The sequence below is a fragment of the Anopheles ziemanni genome, chromosome 3, assembly GCF_943734765.1.
Source record: "Anopheles ziemanni chromosome 3, idAnoZiCoDA_A2_x.2, whole genome shotgun sequence".
NCBI classification, from domain to species: domain Eukaryota; kingdom Metazoa; phylum Arthropoda; class Insecta; order Diptera; family Culicidae; genus Anopheles; species Anopheles ziemanni.
This window is the reverse complement of record NC_080706.1, coordinates 71,884,627-71,903,374: the sequence shown is the minus strand read 5'-3', so window position 1 is coordinate 71,903,374 and position 18,748 is coordinate 71,884,627. Positions and strand designations below refer to the sequence as shown.

Genomic DNA, 18,748 nt, shown 5'->3' with positions numbered 1-18,748 from the left:
TCGCTCTCTCTCTCTCTTCGGAGGAGGGGTCTCCGGTTTCAGGGAGGAAGACGAAGCAATATAGCGGGAGGTACAGAGGATCGAAGAATCTGGCGCCTTCTTACGATGGCATATCGGGGCAACAACTAATGGAATAGTGAAGCACGACACACACGCTCACAAACGTTCCCTTTTGCGCTGCCCGGAAGATTCCGAACCTTTTTCGCCATCTTTATGCTCACCTTGGGACCGAGGTGGGACGTAAACGAGTCAGAAAAGATTCCTGTTTATTGGCCCACCCCAACAGAACCGGGCGAGCGACCGGACACTGGTTCGACAGGCACAGGCTTCAGGGAAACGGAATTGAGGCCCGAGTGGCTTCCGAATTAGAGCCCGAAAAAGGTTCCGGAGTTCGGAGGGTAATGATTGCCCATGAAACCTTTACGTGCGCACATTTGCCACCACCATTCCACCACCACGTTGGCCTGAATAGCGGGGAAGCGGGGGTCATTCGGTCGTGAAAGATGTCCGGAGCACTGTGCACACACACACGCGCATAAGCAAAAGGATTGGGGCAGGCTGGCCGGAAACAATTCCCTCCGGAGACTTTGCAGCCGTCTCCAAAGGGAGGACCGACAATGGGCTTTATGAATGCGTCCTTCGGCACAGGTCCTTCCGATGGGACCTTTGGGCTTTTGCCTGTAAGAGCGTTCAGGCGCTCGTGTCACCTTCTTAAAAAGATGGTCAAGCGGGCAGGAGGACGAGAGGGAGGAGCTGTTGTCGCCCAATGACGCACGCAACGTTCGTTCGGTTGTGGTGTTATGCAGTCCCAGGACGAGGTCGGTGTTCAATTTAGCATCGATTTCCTTTCCCCTTCGTGTCCCGTAACTCAGGCCCGGTGCGAGACTTATGTCATGGCCCTAACAGCAACATCTTAGTGTGATGTGCGCCCCCTCTCCCGTACCCTGGGGGGAATGCCTGGTGCGCACTTGACATAAATTAAACCAGTGCGCCCACACGTAAAAAGCTGCCCCAGCTGGCGTACGAATGAAACGTTGAGCATGGGATGGGGATACTTAGCCGCTGGTGGAATGGGATATGTTGGTCTTTGAAGTCCCTTAAGACAGTTGGCTTGGATTCCTTCCGGCTTTTGCTTCTTCCCCGAGGCCCAGCATTCATCGGAAAGGTTGTTTTGTCGACTAGGTCCTGTTTTTCTGGGATTCGCACAGGCCTCCTTATATCTCCTCCCAAGCTCTACACCTCCCCATACGTATACTGGAGCAGTTAGATTGTTTTGTCACTCGGCGAGTACCATCGACTACCAGCTCGTCGCCTCATCCTCCTCGACAGTAACGCCATTTAGGCTTATCGTCGGCCTAGTGGCAATCTTTTCTGCCAGATCCAGAGGGCCAGGACTTCTGGTGTGAGGTCCATGGTGTGGTGACCATCCATCCACCCAACTCGGGACCAGATGGAATTCTGTTCCATGGGAAGATAAAGAACAAAAAAAAATCCCAAGCTACCACCAACCGAGATTCTGGGACGGTACCAAAGCAATAGCTCAACCGCTCGGGCTTGAATCAATGGCCGAGCGATATTTGTGCTGGATCCACTCTCTAGCGCTTCGGCTTGCCAGCGCCATAGCTCGCCCCTATATCCATCGATTTTATGGTGCCGCTTCCAAAATACATTATCTCGGAGGGAAGGAAGAGAACACAATGTACAACGTGGTGGGACGAACCTTGGTTCCTTGGAGTGCCTGTGCCGGGTATGTGTCCTTCCACCCGACATCGGATGGGTGTCCTTTCTTTCCGTCCATCCTGGCAACATATTAAGTCAAGTAGCAAGCGACCGAAAGTCTGGTATGTGTGTGTCTGTGTCTGCTTCGAAAGCTCTTCTGTGGGGTGGGCTTTCGGTGGCCAAGGCACATATCCTTCGATATCAAGGATCGTTTGTTTCGCCAACGAGCAAAACATTGTGCCCAGATTGAGATGCTGCGTTTGACGACAGTCCAAGAAGAAGAAGTTGGATAGCGAATACAGGGCACTCAGGCAAGCGTTCGGATGCGATGGAATGGACAACATTGTGGGAAAATAGTCGGTGTCTCTTGAGTGTGTCCGACCGTTGGTGGGAGATGGGGTGGGTTTGGTGGGTTGCTGGACGTGGTACGTGTTACAGCAGCGAGGAGGATATCTTAATGCACACACCATCACCCGGAGAGCGGTACAAAACACAGCGTGTCTAGTGTCGTCGGACGACAATGACATTGTCATGTAGTTTCTGACTTTTCTCTTCTTCCGCCTTCTTTTTGTGTGCCCTTGTTGTTGGGTGGCTGGATCACATTCCTTGTTTCCCCCCCCCCCCCCTTCCCCCTACGAACGAAAGCTCCTTGTGCTCTCAGAGGTAGCTCCTTCGTCTTCGGACAAAGTAGAATGTAGCTACAAACCGGGCAGCTGACAGCATTTTCCGCCCAAAACCTTCTCGAAGTCGTCTTCATTCTTTCGATGCTCTCCATCCGTGTTTTTCCTCCAAGCCTAAATGGTATGGCCTTCAATCGCCTCCTCCTTCTCCTGGAAGGAAAAGAATCATCCTCACGCAAGACCTTCCCCTCCTCCCGACCACTCCACAGGACGTCGTAGCTGAGGTTTGATGCGGAAAAGAAAGCAAAACCCACCGACACGGATAATGAACACGAGGATTAATAGAAAATATGTGTTCCACGGTGATCGGTGAGAAAAGTGAGCTCGGCGGGTGGAAATCCATGTTAGGAAAAGGCCTTGGCCGAGGTAGAAGCGGCACATCAAAATGGTTGTGCTGCCATATTGAGTTTTCCATACTCTTCCCCTAACTCCGGTTTGTATTATCTTTCTTGTTAACTTTAACTTGATGGCCTTTGGATGGATTTTGGATACGGATAAAAACGTCGTCAGTTAAAGGGATGGGGTTTTGGACATCCCTCAAGGACAGCTGAAGGTGACATTAAAGCTCCAGGTTCTGGGTACGCGATTCAAAATGCCAACCCCCCTTATAGTGATCCGGTTTGCGTTTGACATTCCCGCGATAAATCGGACAATGGCCGCACCGGACGCTCTCGGTTTCAGCGGTTCCAGAGATTGAAAGATTTGACGGAGCAGCTATCGCGAGTCAGTCATCGACCGCTTCACGATCGGCGAAAGCGCGCACCCTTGCAATGGATTTAGTCTCGCACCATTTAACAAGCCATTGAGCAGCACGGCCAAGACCCAAGGCGAATCTGGTCCCGCCGAACCTCTGAAAAGCGGCCGGAGGGAGGGCAAAAATATGGCAAACCCTGGGGGCTGTGGGGGGGACTGCAATTGATCACAACCCTCTCACAGTGTGTGTGGGCGTAGCATCAGCCGTTAGGGGGGGATGCTCCACCATTTAATCGCGCATGAAATGGACACAGAACGCTGGCAGAACGCTTCGTTGACTGGGTTTCCCTCATCCAGAAGAAAAGTTTGTGCAAGCAGAGTTGAGTGTGGGTGTTGGTGAGGCTTCAGCGAGTGACAATGTTGAACGTTGTGGATGGTGGAGGAGGACGAGGTCCCGGGAAAAATACTCTTTCGCGTAAAAACGAGCACGGAAAAAGGACGAAAGGAAGAAAAAAACACCCTGAAGTTCGCAAACTAGAGTGGGTTGAAATGGATATAGCCAACGTAGCCGCCATTCAGCTGGAACTCCGACCGCCCATAGGTCATCTCGTGGGCGGGTTGGAGACAACATTTTCCAACCCACCCCGCCATCTATTTTCTCTTCCCTTACCCTCCGTACCAATTCGCGCTGACGGAAATGTAGCGAAAGAGCTCCAGCACCTCGAGCGCTCCAGCGATCGGCGCCAGGGTGATTATGTTTGATTTTTGATAATGCTGCCAAGCATAACGGCGTGGTCGTCGGCGTCATCGTTTCCATCCCGGGACGGAACGGAGGGATTCGCTACGCAAAAACGCCCAACGCAGGAGGAGGACCGTTGCGGATGTAGAAGGGATCGGTTTCTTTTCATTCTTTTTTAAAGTTTTTGAAAGAATGAAAAACGGATCCGTTACGCGATCCGTTGGCTCGGTGGTATTGCCCATAGCGTGCCGGGGCCATCCTTTATATCCTTTTTGGTGCTTCCTTTTCTTGTTTTTGTTTTCGTTCCCTTTCAGAGCGTCGATTCAACTTGGCCGGGCACCAACTGGTCTGGCCGCGCGTAATGACGTGGTTAGCATATTGGAATCAATTCCGCAAACGCTGCCATCTTCTTGGATCCCTTGGATCGGCTCTCGCCAGCGGGGGGGATGTCCTTGCTCCGCTTCTCCCGTACCCAAACTCACACAGGCTGGCACTTTTGTGGAGTTGGATAACCCTTCGGCCACGCGAGATTAAATCAGTTTTCGGGGCCGCCTTTCTGCTTCGGTTCCGACAATCGGTTGGATTTTCTTTGCAGTATAAATCCCAAAGTTAGATCCAACTCACACGCACGCAATCACAATTGATTGTGGATAAGAGAAAAGCCCGACGCTCGCTTCACCGGAAAGAATGAAATTGTTTTTATTTTCGTCTCTCCCCTCTCCCCTCTCCCCCTTGCAGTCCATTTTGTGGGGTCGTAAAAGTGATCAGCCCTTCTGGCGAGGCTGGGAGACTCTCTTCAGCGGTTGCCGCGGGCGGAAGTCACGTTGGCGGAAAGCCGAGCCGAGCGAGCGATATCTCCATATTGTCTCTTTATCGCGGCACTATAAAATAGACAGGCTTGCGCGCTCTCGGTCTCAACGTACGACGAACTTCTGAGGCGATTTAGAAGACTTTAGGCTAAAGTGTTTCGTCGACGGTTGGGATCTAGAGGAAGACGGTTTTATGGTACCCCGTTGAAAGCCCGCGGTATCGATGGAAGTTGAACGGAAGGTGCTTTAGAGACGAGTCCCCGATGCCGCCGTAGGCCGGAGAGCGCGCGTCATAAATGTGGCTATTTGAAACCTGTGTCAAACACTTACGAGTATCGCACGTCCTTCGGTTCGATGGGGTGGAGTAACACATACTCCAAGAAAAGGGAAGAAGAAATACGGAGCTCTGTTGGATTTACATCACACACCACACTGCTTGGCCTCAATTCCTACCATGTGGGACCTTCATATGCAAACGAAACCTAGGAGGACACACGGTGTCGGACTTCCCCTTGAGAGGTCGTTGGTTTTGGAAGGGAAATGGCCGTTATACACCGAAGGTGCTTCATGGCACGCCAGTCATGCACAGCCCGACGAATAGTGTGGTGTTATTTATGACCTTTTTGTTCCAACTCGCCGAAGAAGGAGCAGAAGCGGCCTAGCAGCGACCTCTAGTGAGAGAACACGGAAAGCTGAAAGCTAGCGTACTTGTAACTCTCCGGCGGAAGGAAAAATGATGGCCTTCCACAAGCCCGTGACATTTTCCACCCAAACACACATCGGAAGCGCGGCAAAGGAAGTCCCATTAACAACATCCGACACGCAAGCTCGGTGTGTGTGTGTGTGTGTGTGTGTGACCCAGACCCGGCTATACGTGATCCCCGGCGAGGTTCTCGCGCGACAACGTCCCCCTGGCGAAGGACTTGGATTGCGGATTCGTTCAATATGTTCCGGTGGTTAAATTTTACGGTTTCAGGATTTGACAAGGAGAGGAAAAAAGCAAAGGCTCTATGAGATGAATGAGGTTCGAGTGATTTCTTGGTCGAACCCGCAACGACGGTAGCGCTCGGTCCTGGGGCCTCCCGTGAGGCCTTCGTTGGCTGACGGAAGTAAAATCGGGATTTAACTGATTGAGTTATTGCCATCGGCGGAGGGAACGAGCGACGGATGGGGTTTAAATACAACCCTTACGTCGCCGGGACGGACACGGAAGCGGACGTGATTTGTGAGGGCATTTTATTTTTGTGACACGCCAGCATAATCCTACCCGATATACGAAGGCTTCTCCTCACATAGTACATATAGTACCTGTGCGCATATGGTGCAGTTTTTAATAATTTCTAACTCCTGTACGAAGCAAATCAGACACGCAATAATGAATAACGAAACAGGTCTGGGCTCTTGAAATGGATATGATGCTATTTGCAAATCTCACACTCCGCGCTGTCTTATAGCACCAATCTCTGCCTGTCATCAGCCGACAAAACCGGGAACACGACCGTCTACATCCATTACGGTTTATCTCGCGTCTTTTATTAGCACGTCAAATGGGCGCTCATTCATTCAGATTCGTTTGTGTCCCATGTTGCTTCCTGTGTTCTCCCGCTTCACCGCACCACTTAAAACAAAGCCGATCCAACATCGCGATTCCATCCGGAAGCACAAAAAAAAAAAAAATAAAACCGAGCCTATAAGCGACGTCTCAAAAATGCTGAAAAATCCAGCATTATTTTCCGTAGGGAGGAAGCAAGAACGCTGGTCTCACATTAGGTTGCTGACTGCTTGCTTCTCTAAGTGCTGCTGCATCGTAAAATGTTGATCATAAACTCCAACTCCGAGGAGGAGGGAGGGTGTGTGTGTATAGTTGCCATTTCGGAGCGATTAAAGTTGACGAGCAATGGCTCGATTTCAAACACACTCGTGGATTTCGTGGGTACGGTGGTTTTTATGAAGCGGCTCGTCCTCTTGGGCACGTGTACTGGCGCCAGTCGTCCCTTTGGTCAGGTCCCGGCAAGTCTGGGTAAGGACAACTCAGGAGAACCGCTCAGCCAAAAATAAAAGGGAACTTTTGGTACGGAAGCTTCTCAATCGAAGATAGGAACCCGAAAACAGAAACATTGACTTGAACGTGATAAATATTCATCAACACATGCGTCGGAATTCCCGGGACGCTTCCCTGGGAATCCTGGATCCGCAAGGTTTTTTCCCTCCCCTCAAGGCCGCAACTCTTTCCCTCGTTCCCTTCTGTTCTTCAGTTCTCTTTTTTATCGTTTCCTATTAGCCGCCCGAGCAATGGCGCGCCGCTCCGTTCCCCCGGCTCGCTTTTATGGCCCTTCCCCTGGACATCGTTATGGCGGAAAAAGGACTTTTTCAATTTACCTACACTTTGAAACTAATTTTACGGCCACTCGTTTGTGCTCGGCCGGTTTTTCTTTTCTCTCGTGCTCAACTTCATGTTGATTTTTCCGTTTTTTTTCTTCTCCCGGCTCCCGTCCAGATGTCGAAGGATATGGCAATTCTAATGGTTTACGACAAATCTTCCTCGGTTGCCCTTCTCTCGGTGGCCGTCCTGCCTTTGATCCCGCTCCTTGTCAAAGCCTTCCCTTGAGGCCGCCGGCGCGCTCTCTGGTTGGCCCCTTCGGGAGATAAATGACCGCCGGTTTATGTTTTATGGCGCAAAAGGTTTTTGGCCCGTTCAAGTACCTTTCAAAAATTTTCTAATGGCAACACTGCCCCCGCCGTCACCCGCTTTCGCCCCAGTTTTCCTTGAGGAGAAGTGGAAAATAAATAAAATTTAAAGAAAATTGCTACCTCTCATTATTCTTCCTCTCCACACTCCATTTGTCCGGTCCGTGGGCCGCCTTTATGTTGCTTTCCGGGTTCGGAAGGCTTCTTCCCGGCTCGCTTCTTCCGTTTACGACGTATGGTTAATAAAATTTCCTACAAATAATTTAACATAAATTATGCAAATATTTTCTTTCTTCCTTCCTTTTCCCGGGGAGAGCGGGGGGAGGAACCCGAAGACCGAGTGCCGAATTTGTCCGCGTGGTGGATGATGGTCGAGTGGCGAGTTAATTGGAGTAGTTTCTTTTGCACCGTCTGTCTGTCCGTCCGTTTGTTTGTCCACGCTTCCCTGTTCCCCTCCTCCTCCTCCTCCTCACCCACCGGTTGTCCGCACTTGTTCGTCCCGTCAAAAACCCGTCAACTCTCGCCGCAAGAACGGTGCTCCGGACCCGGGTGGCCTCAAGGGCGCTTAAGATTTCGGAGGTCGTAAATCAGAGTAGTTTGAATGTGGGATGGGTGCTCCCCCCTCCCTTCTCCTTCCCTCTGAATTACCTGCCAGCTTTCCGTTACGACCGTAACATCGTCCCGCCTAATTGACCCGGGAATGGATGGCGAGATGAGGATGGTTTGTTTTATCTACTGGGGCCGCCCTTTTATGGGTTGGTTAGTATGGGTCCCCTCCCCACTACCTCGTTCGTGGTCTCCTTTTCATCTTCCTGTCCATCTTTTGCTCTTCAAATAAGTCTTTCTTTTTTATTCGCGCGAACTATGAAATCGTACACATTCCGTTTTTATTTCTCACTTCCGGAAAAAAACCCAGGGAGCATCCGACGTGGGGAGAGGGAGGGCGAACGGGGTTGGTAAAATTATTTGCTTGCGTTACGATCGCCACCATCATCATCATCGTTGTTTGACGAGCGTCAAATTGGGGTTTGTTCTGTCCGAAAACGAAGAGAAAAACAAACCCAAAGAGAAGGAAAAAAGAAACAAAACTCACGAAAAAAATAAAAGTGAGCCAGAGCATAATTATTTAATTGATGCACTTCACGTGCTGGGAGTGAAAAATGCACCACGAGTGGAATGTCCACACTGCAAAGACACAGGACGGGGTCTATTTGCATCTATATTTTGCTCCAACTCCCCGAGGGGTGGTTTCTATTTTTAAAGAGGCACACGGAACACGGAAAATAACCACTTAAAAGAATACCAATTTGTGCGGCCTGATACGGTTGGAAAATTATTGAAAAACGATGTTGTCAACCATTAGTGCGCAGACACGTCCTTTGATGTTTTCTTGATCAACTCGAGGCAGAACGACGGTACGTTCGCTTCGTCGAATCCCTTTTGTCGATACGGTAATTTGCAAAAACGAACGATGATTTGAAACGTCACACTTCGTTGAGGCAGGAAGTATGATGTGGGCGGATGTCAAGGGAGAGGAAATAAAAAAAAAGTTAGTCCCTCTGTGACGCGTCAAAGGCACAACATATAACAATCATTATCACACAGACTGTATTCTGGATGTGTGATTCATTGTCCTTCTCTCGTTCCTTCCCGCTCACCTCGTAACCATAATCACAGCAGACAACTGGAAGACCAAAGGGTTCGATCCTCTGATGACTCGCAATCGACCCCCGGTGTGTAGTACTGCGCCTCCCTCGCCCTGTCTCCCGATGCGTATCGTTTGATTGATAATTGCGTTCCAGAAGGGAATGAAATTTATGGCCTTATCAAACGCACCTACACAGATTGCGTCGGTGGAGGATCAGATGAGCTTTGCACGGGCACGTAATGCAACTACCAATCACTCATGGTACCCCGCCTCTTACCTACAGCTTCCAATTTGTGACGGAATGTGCCTGTATGTATCAAACATGCAACCAAGAGGAGAAACCGGCGGGGGAAGGATCGATGGTGGAAACTTGGTACAATCGGCTGTTCAGCACTTCATAAATCACCTTCTCCGACCAGGACGTATGTGTGTGTATGTGTGCTCCGATATGTCTGTCATTTCACTGACTCGTCTCCCAACCTCCGAACTCCTCCATCTCCAAGACTCTGACTACCAGCTGGTAATAATGATGATGATGATGATGGCGCTGCTGATGATGTGAATGATAATATAAGTGATAGGACCGATGTTCATTTCACCTGCGGCGTACAGTTTGTACCAATTATAACCGCAAAATCCCATCGTACTACACCCCGACACGACGTCGCTGTTTCCATGATGACTCTCTCTCTCTCTCCACGCACGCTTCACGATCAGGATTCCACGAATTGTGTGGATACAATTATGACGCGCGCTCGCGTTTATGATTTCCCCATTTGTGCCGTGGTACGTGCCGGTTGGAGGCCTTACGCATGACGCATCGCCCGCAGGCACCTATCACGTGGAGTCAATCGATTCGTTTCGCCCCGTTCGGCTCCGAGCCCTAGGGCAAGAGGGGCCATGGGAGGTGGGTTTTCAGTTCTTCTGGTACGAGTATCTCGCGGCTTCCAAGCACAGTGGCACTATAAGAGGTGCGAATAGCTATTGGCTTGTAATGAACTGGTGTAAAAGAGCTTGAAATGTCTATTTTACATTCCTTCGAATAATTTGCATTTTCTTCTGCTGAGAAATTTGGTCTTATGGTATAGTCTATATAAATATCATTTTCATGCTTGTCCACTCTCTAAGCCACTGTGCGTTGTGGTTCTCGTATTGGTTTGATTATGGCCGCCGGTCGGTTGCCTTGAAGCGCTAGCCCGTGGATAGAGTTTGAGCAGCATCAAATTAACGTCACTTGGACGCTGATGGCCATCAGTGCGTCCAACTCATTCTGGGATACCAAAATAGGGCAGGATGGTAGACCCCTACAATCGAATATCGGGGTGCGCATTTCCGTGTTTGATCTGTGTTTGGACCTGTCATCAATGTCTACCGGGGGTATCCTGTATAGCCATTGTGTTGGAGCTAATGATACGAGCCCTATTTAATGCGCAGGGATTGTGAATTTGTCCCTCCAAATGAAGCTGTTCGGGTTTGTAGAGTAGCAGGTCGGGAAACATAGACATGTGGATTGAAACGAAAACTTTTCTACAGTGAGAAGTACCATGTACTATATAGCCGCACAATCTGATAACTCAGATGGTTTTATTTTTACTTTATTTATTTGATTTGATTTGAAGATTTTTACTAATTGTTTTCTTTCGCCATTTTTCTCTTCCATTGCCACAGGCTGTCTCCTGGACGGAGTTCCGCCTTCAGCTCCACCGGATGTACCACCGCGCAATCCAACCATGAATCGAATGAATGGACGCGTCACCGGCAATCCTACCGAGCTGGGTGTAGACTTCGAACCGTCGTGTCTGGTCCGGACGCCGTCCGGCAACGTTTACATTCCGAGCGGAAATCTAGGTAAGTAGCGAGTAGTGACCCGACGGGACGGGTCGAGTAATGCCGGAGGTGGTCTGGGTGTCGAATTGATCAAATTTCACCTGGCACTTGCACACCCGCCGGCAAATGATTGCGGCACAGGTGTGGTAACTGATTTGGATACACTTTGACCCACTCCCCACCTTCTTCGGCAAGTGCAATCCTAATTTTCACGACCCCTTGCAGGGTCTATATGTGTGTGCAAAGGGAAATGGAGAAAAGGGCCGATGTTTTCCGGTTGATAAATAACTCACCATAAATCAAGGAGATAAACAAACACGAACCTCACACGTCGAAAGGAATCGGTGAGTGTGTGTATCTACGAGAGATTTCCACCACAATTCCAGCGTGAGGGGCATGCCAAGACGGAAGGCCACAGGAAGGCGAACCGTTGCTACGGTACGGGTTGGTAAATAAGATTTTCTACCGAAAAACCCTTGGTGAATTTTTAAACAGTGTACCACACTCCGGTCCCTTCGGTTTTCGGTTCGTTCGGCCACTTTGGAGTCGATACAGTGCAGAGGATGGACACCTTCGTCGAGTTGATTTTCGGTTGGGTGTGATGTTCGTGTGCGTACACCCAGAGTCGTTGTGGACGTGCGTGGTTGATTCATCTGCCCGTACCGTTTTTCGGCGTAGAACCTCCCGGGGAGTAGTTCGAAAATCTTGTTGGAATAATTGAAACGTATCAGTGATTCATACTTGCCACAATTGGATCGAACCGTTGAATTATTGAGCGCTGAAGTTCAAGGGGTGAGTGCTTAGTCTGGATGATGCAAGCGCGAACGTTTCGGCTCGGGGTTAGGGCTCCTAAAGCAAGTGTGTGAGGCGTTTGAAGAAAGGTTCTACTAAGAAAGAACATCTTTACGGTACCATAGGTACGAACGTAATTCACTGGGGGCCATCAGTTTAATGCAATTGGCATAAAATGTTGGCGAGTAAATTTTGAATGGGGCGTTAAAGTAGAAGATGAAACACTGGAATGTAGTTTTAAAATTGGCAGCTATATGTTTATATTTCTACAAATTTGAAATGCTTGACGTTTCGAAATTTCCATATATGTTTAGGAATTAATTCATTCCTGATTCCAATCAATCACAACTCATGGAAATCTTATTTGAAACAATAACCGGTAATACCCTCAAAGGACAGATGATCCAGATGTCAGGAGATTCCCACGAACCTCAAATCCAATAGAAAACTGTAGACTATAGTGACAGCCATATTAGCGATACCGCTAGCTATGTCTACCCTACTCCATAAACCAAATAAAGCAAACGCATTCTTTTTTGCATATGAAAAACTATCGCTTGTCGGTACTGGGACTGCAAAGATGCGGTGCAGACAAAATGCGTCCCCAGAAAAGGACGACGAGAAGCGACTCGTTTGCTCGGTTGACTGCCAGACGGTGTGCCAGAGGACGAAAGGAAGCAGTGGTGCTGTACCTACAAATTGCCATTCTTCAGCCCACTTAAACGTGAAGAGCTTGAGTTATTTTATTTTTAGCATTTTTTCCCCGTCGTGAAGAATCCAGAGACGGAGGTGTAGAAAGAGCGCTGAAGAGAACTCGAGAAAAAACCTGTGGTCGTAAACAAGCCACTTGCAATGCAAACCAGCATACAGGAGCGTAGGAGCATCTCTTCGGTCGGTTAGTTAGGGTGGACATGTCTGTTACATGACGCGCCTCAACGATGAGGTGCATCATCATGCACGCGGACCCATGTGTGTGCGGAAAACGGAGCGACATTTTGCAAACCTTAAAAGACCGACCAGGAGTTGGAAGGAGGCAGGACGTAAAACACAGGGGCATAGTTTTGACTTGTTGTCTGCAGCTAAACTTTTTTCCGGCTTCCTCTCAGCGTTGCTCGGTGGAGTTCGCTTTGCGCGCTGCTACCGTCCGCATCCCGCTGCGATCGGTCACCATCAAACAGTTTTTGCGATGAACTCCTGCTCTTCCTGGAGTGTGTTGCTGCATCCATTCAAGAAAGTTCCCAGTTCGACTGGACTTCGGGACAGCTGAAGAGAGGTAAAGAGATGTAAAGAAAAAGGATAGTCCCTCGGTGTGGCATAAGGAACACACCGCGGCATATAAGCAACTGCCGACCATCATTATCCGGGCACTTTGTTTGCGTGCATGGGGAGGACGCTTCGTGCGGGCATCGAATGAGCGGAGCAAAAAGAAATCTTGTCCAACTGTCAAACTGGGCAGCGGCAAACGTGTGTCCCATTATTGGCGTAGCGAACCACCGAGTAGAACCATTTTGCATAACGTTTTTCGTGGCTAAGTATGGGCTCCTCCTTAATGGGAGACGTCTTCGTTGGGTCGACGAGAAATTCCTAAACAGCATCACCGGTAGAGAACGGGATCGGTTAACCTAGGCCAGAAAGCTTCCAAATGACTCAATAGGACGTACACACGGCCCGTCGTTGCCATCTTGGACGGTGTCTACTGGTGCCTGATGCGCTCTTCTTCTGGGAGAGCTGTGTTGGCGGCACAAATCACATGGTACTGTCACCGCAACAACACACAGAACACAGGTTGATAAAGGAGCAGCGTAGCGGGTGTTTATACCATTGTCCGGCACCTTCTCCACACCATGCATGCATGCGCGTCCCGCTACCATGCGTTCATCTTCATCGTCGACAGAGAGACAGGCACGTAAGTAGGGATTTTCTGAATCCTTCCCCAATTCCCGTTCCCGTCACAACGCAAAAGGGCCCAGGCAAGGGGACACACACACACACACACGCTGAGGGACTTCCATGCAACGTTACGGTGCGTTCGGTTGGAAAACTTGTTCCATTGATGCCTGAAAAACGATGGCAAACTTTGGCAAGACAACGCACGTCTCACGAGGGACTCGAGGGTGAGCGTAGCAACGGCACCACCGAGTCTTCTGCAGTCTAGTTTGGCGATCCGTGAGAAGATGTGTAAGTCCTCGTTGACGTGTCGGGGATTTGCTGGCGTTGTTGTAACAATTCCAGTTACCGAGCACCACACACTGGAGCTCTGGATGCGTTGCCCGGACCGATGCCTATCCAGGCGATGGTGCCTCTATAGCTCCAGATGCGACACGATGTGCATAAATTTTATCAGTAAATTCTGCCCACCTACCCCTGATTGCTTCTCCGGGACTCGGTGATTTGGTGGTCGGTCATTCGGTTTGATGACCTAGGACCGCCATAGGAGAGGACGGGCATCCTTGTTAGGATGGGTTGCTGCATCGAGCAAAGACTATCGATACAATTTCCACACCGGTTCACATTGTCGGAATGGGACGGGAGGGGGGTCCACAAGTAGATAAAGATCATTCATTAATGCAATTAGATATATTTTATGTAAAATAGACACCTTCGAGAATCCCAGCGATCGCCTATGGTTCTCCTGGGAGACCCACCGTGGGGCCACGTCCGTACCTCCGAAGCCAATCGATTTCGTTTTCTTGTTGCACTTCCGATCGATCGGAAGACGACTTCTCCTACCGGTGAGCGTTTTGTATCGACGTACAAGAATTTACATGCACACAACACTCTCTCTTCCTTCCTGCTCGTGGGAAGGGACTGAGGGCCCCTGTCGACCGGAGAAACGCCTGTGTTTATGCAAAACATAATCCGCAAAACCCATTCACCCAGGGCGGCCATTTGCCAGCTTCTCCGGGTAGGAGGAGGGAGCAGACCCGGAGGGGAAAAGTGGTTGATGTTTATCTCGTCTATTGATTAAATAATTGTAAATTTTGTGGTCTCCAGAAGAACGTGCCAAGTGGCGTTTTCGATTCAACCTTCCCCGCGCCATCTGCTCCCTTGCTTACGACGGCTTCCCTGTTCGTCCGTGTGGCGCTCCTTAAGATGTGCCCACTCATCTCGTTGAACTCCTTCTGGTAAGCGAACGTCCTTCGCTGCCGAAGGCGCGTCCTGGCTAGAGGCCATTTACGGCGTACGGAGGCTAAATGGGATTCTCACGGGACCAACGAGGCGCAGCGAAACCGCAGCGTGTACAAGAATGCTGCAGTCTTGGCCGGAGACAGTTACACGAGCATATGTATGTAAATTTCCCCGAGTCGCTCGAGTTGCGAGTGTGCAGCTGCACCGGGGCCGCTGCTGCGGTACGGTGACAGTCATTGTTGCGTTGAAATGGTTGCTGCACCATCGCATCTCGTCGTTGTCCTGGGAGGTGCACATAGCGACGTGGACCGACGACCCACGTTATCCGTAAACATTGTGACATTATTTGTTTATTTACATTTAAGTTACCCAAATGTTGCCCGTTGGCCTTCGGCTTCCGTGCGTTCTAGGGCCGCCGAGAACCCCGAGGTTCCAAAACACATCATGTCACTCGGCATACCGACGGCCATGTTGGACAAAAAGTTAAATTAAATAAAACCTTCTGTTCCAGAAGTGGCGAGTCCCCGGGAACTACGCACCCGTAGAGGACTCAACTTTAGAGCCAAACTTCCAATGGAACAAGCGAAACCGTTTGAAGCTGGAGTTTAAGTGTTCCGACGCCACAAACCCCTGTTGCTGCTCGGGCCTCTTCTTTCCAGATTTCAAAAATTACGCCACCCATACGTACGCTTCCGGCCCGACGCCGACTTTACATGGTACATCTGTCTAAAATCGTTGTTATTTTAAATTGAGAAAATATGTGCAGAACACTTGCTGCCATGGTGCGCGGTCACTCTCCCTCTCCGTGTCGTTTGGTTTTCCACCGAACTGGATTTGTTGAACGTCATCCGAGGGGTGTGGGTTCGAGGTCGGGGTTTCAAAGTTTGCATTGCAACGCACATGAACCCCTCCCATCGACTGCGGGTTGCGTTAGCCGTGCTGGTTTTTGTGTCATTCCTCAATTTTTCCACTTTGAAATACGGGTCCTCCAGAGGTTTTGCGCCGTACGTTCGTTAGTGTGCGCACTCGTGGGGAAAAACAAATTGCCTCCATGAATTGGGACGGTTGTTTTAAGAAGCCTTGTTTCGCTTTCTCCCTCCATCATGCTCGTTGTCGGTAGGTCATCACAGCTGGTGCATGTTCGGTCGCTTCTCGATATAGCACACACCCAGCACGCATCGATCTCCAAGTTCCCGGCCACGAGAGTGTTTGTGTAACAGCCAATCTTTTTTTTTTTTCAAGTTGTATTCTCCTCACTCGACAGCTTCCGGTGAATCCGAGCGCCAGTTGAGCTAGGTTCTGAAACGATTGATTCATACCAGTAGGCAAAACGGAGGAAATATGTTTACCAACCGGTACTAATCATATTCATCGTTTTTTGGATGTCTCGAAACCACTCGGTAAGAGATGTACGTACATCTTACGCCGTATTGAGTAAACACTAGTTGATAAATAGATTCTTTGGTTGGTCTGAGACTGAAACCAAGCTTCTCGATAGAGATCAACGTCATGACCTTCATAATTGGGAATCACTTTAGTACGCAAGTTTTGTTCGCCCCAAAATAGCGTAATTTTTGTAAAATCTGAAGAAAATCACGTACCGGATGACATTTATTTTTCACGAGACCAAATGTCCAACAGCTGGAATCTTTGCTCGTTCGTAGGGATTAACTCCGGAGAACCTTTTACGGGGTTGGCAAGAATCACCAGCTCATGACTCTCTGTCCTCCAGAATGCTCGTAGATTTCCGCCGGCTCGTATGTCAGCGTATTTTACGACGCAAAGTTGCATCATTTTATCGTCTCCCGGTCCCGAAAGTGGGCTAAAGATTCCCAATTTTCGATTTACTAACTTCCCAAACTTGTTCCACGCGGGTTTTCCCACGGTTCTCCCCCCGCACGCTATCTTTCCCGGACGCTGAGCATCCCGGAATTCGTGCCCTTCCCACTAACTTACCTTAATTATGGACGAGTTTTCCCCAAAATTCGAACCCCAAGGGTCTCCTCGGGCGTGTTGCGACGTTTGGTTCTCGGGCTGATAACGGATCGATACTGTTGCCAGGCGAACGGAAGGCTTCGGAAGGCTTCAGGTTTGATTCTCCCGGGTTACGTTAGGCTGGTTAGAGGGTAAATATTGGACCACGAACAACCGTTTCGCCAACCTTGCGTCCGTCGGTTCCTTTATCGGCGATTGCTAAATTTTGCAGGTCCGCGTGCGTGTGTGGGTTTATATGTGCATGCCAGTGAGTTCAAGCGTATGAAGCCATCGATATGTGTGTGCCCATTCACGCATACTTGATTGCGAGCACGGCGCTATACACTATGCAAACTTTCCCAGACGCACAACTGATCCCTTCCTTATCCTCGTTAATTTTATCTTGCCTTTTTCTTCTCTGATCCTGTGCTCCGTGCTTCGTGCTTGTAGGATGATTCCTTGGGAATCGGGATGCTGGGAAAATCGCTCCCCTAAGCCTACTCCCAAACCCAGCTCCAAAAAGGGATCGGAAGAGGGTATACACAGGAAGAGCCGTTGCACTCGTATGCGGGGATTCCTCCAATCAACCTTGAAGGCACATAATTTATGTAGGTCTGTGTGTTTGTAGCAGATTAATTATTTATTTTATCTAAACTAAACGATCTGCTTAAGCTGTGCACGGTTTCATCCGGCAAGATTTGCCGTGTAGTGTGTGGTTTTGGGGCTGATCTGTTACCTAAATCGATCGGGCTGTGGTGTTCCTGGACGGGCAAACAGGGTCGATACTTTGTAGTGTCGGGAAAATATAGGTTCCCAGGGAATTATTATGTCTTATCCTCGGCTTATCGAACGCAACCATTCCGGTGGAACCCCTACATTAATTGACTCTCATTCCGGCACAAGCCAGAACAATCCATGTCCTAGTCAAGAGTTCTGGTCGGATGCAAAATAAAAGCATTTCTAGCTTACCCAACTCGAAACGATTTGTTGATGATGATGGTGATGTTGATGATGATGATGATGATGACTACCACCCGTTCTCGTGTTGTGTATTATGCAGCATCCCTTTCGTCAGAGTAACCCGGAGCTCCGGAGTTGAATACCACCGTTCCGTCGTAGGAGTGAAGTTTAATTTACTTCTATAATTGCTCGTTTGGTTTGGTTCGCTCGAGTTGTGCTGTGACTATTTATTTTTGATGTCTCCTGGAACCCAGGAACCACAACGACAATTCGTAATCGGGGAATATGCTACCGGGGGATACCAAATAAGGGGAGATAAAGTATAAAGAGAATTCAGCAGCGGCGAACGTCAACCGGCTGACACACCGACATTGCCGAATGACGGATAAGTTCCCAGTCCAAGTACCCCTTAACCCGCTCCCCCTTTCTGTATCTCTCGGTAAATGGGTTCCCTGTGGTCAGCCCATACTGGGCAAGTACATGTGCAGTTTCATTCAGAGTTGGGCGCAAAAAGAGAGTGAAGTCTAACTGCAGCCACTGAGGGTGGGGAGAAACGGAGAATAAAAACCTCCACTAACGTAAACCCCAAAACCCTTAAATCCCCCATTTGACAGACGAATCCTGACCGTGCGGACAGATCGGTCAAGTCCACCCGCCGCCCGACGGTGCGGTTCGCTACCGTGGTCTCCATGGTGCATAAGACCCTCCACGGAGAGCCGGTTCGGTCGCGCCGCAACCCGTGACAACCCCGGGGGCGGCCGGATTGAGGGTGGCGTCGGGGTTCCGTCGGTCAACCGCAGAATGTAAATTAACGATATTGCATTCACATGTCCATCAAATTATCGGAACAATTACCGTCACTCGGCGTCGGTCGCCAGCGTACCTCGGAATCCCTGCTCCCTCGAAATTCCCCTCTTCCCAGTGTGTATTCAATCGAAGGACTGCGAATGGGCGAGGAACGAACGGTGCGTTCGATGCGAGTATGCGTGTGTGTGCTGATACGCCCTTCGTGCGTGCATGCTATCAATTAGATTAAATTAAATTAAAGACTTGAAGTGGCGCTCGGTCCGCGGAATGATTATCGCCGAAT

At 49.6% G+C, this 18,748-nt stretch overlaps 1 protein-coding gene across 1 annotated transcript in view; it reads left to right on the top strand.

Moving 5' to 3' along the window:
• LOC131285410 (teneurin-m) overlaps window positions 1–18,748 on the top strand; it is a 193,628-nt gene that overhangs the window by 65,578 nt on the left and 109,302 nt on the right. Inside the window, exon 2 of the mRNA XM_058314265.1 lies at window positions 10,645–10,824. Within this exon, the coding sequence (XP_058170248.1) occupies window positions 10,645–10,824 (180 nt within the window). The remainder of the gene's footprint in view (window positions 1–10,644; window positions 10,825–18,748) is intronic.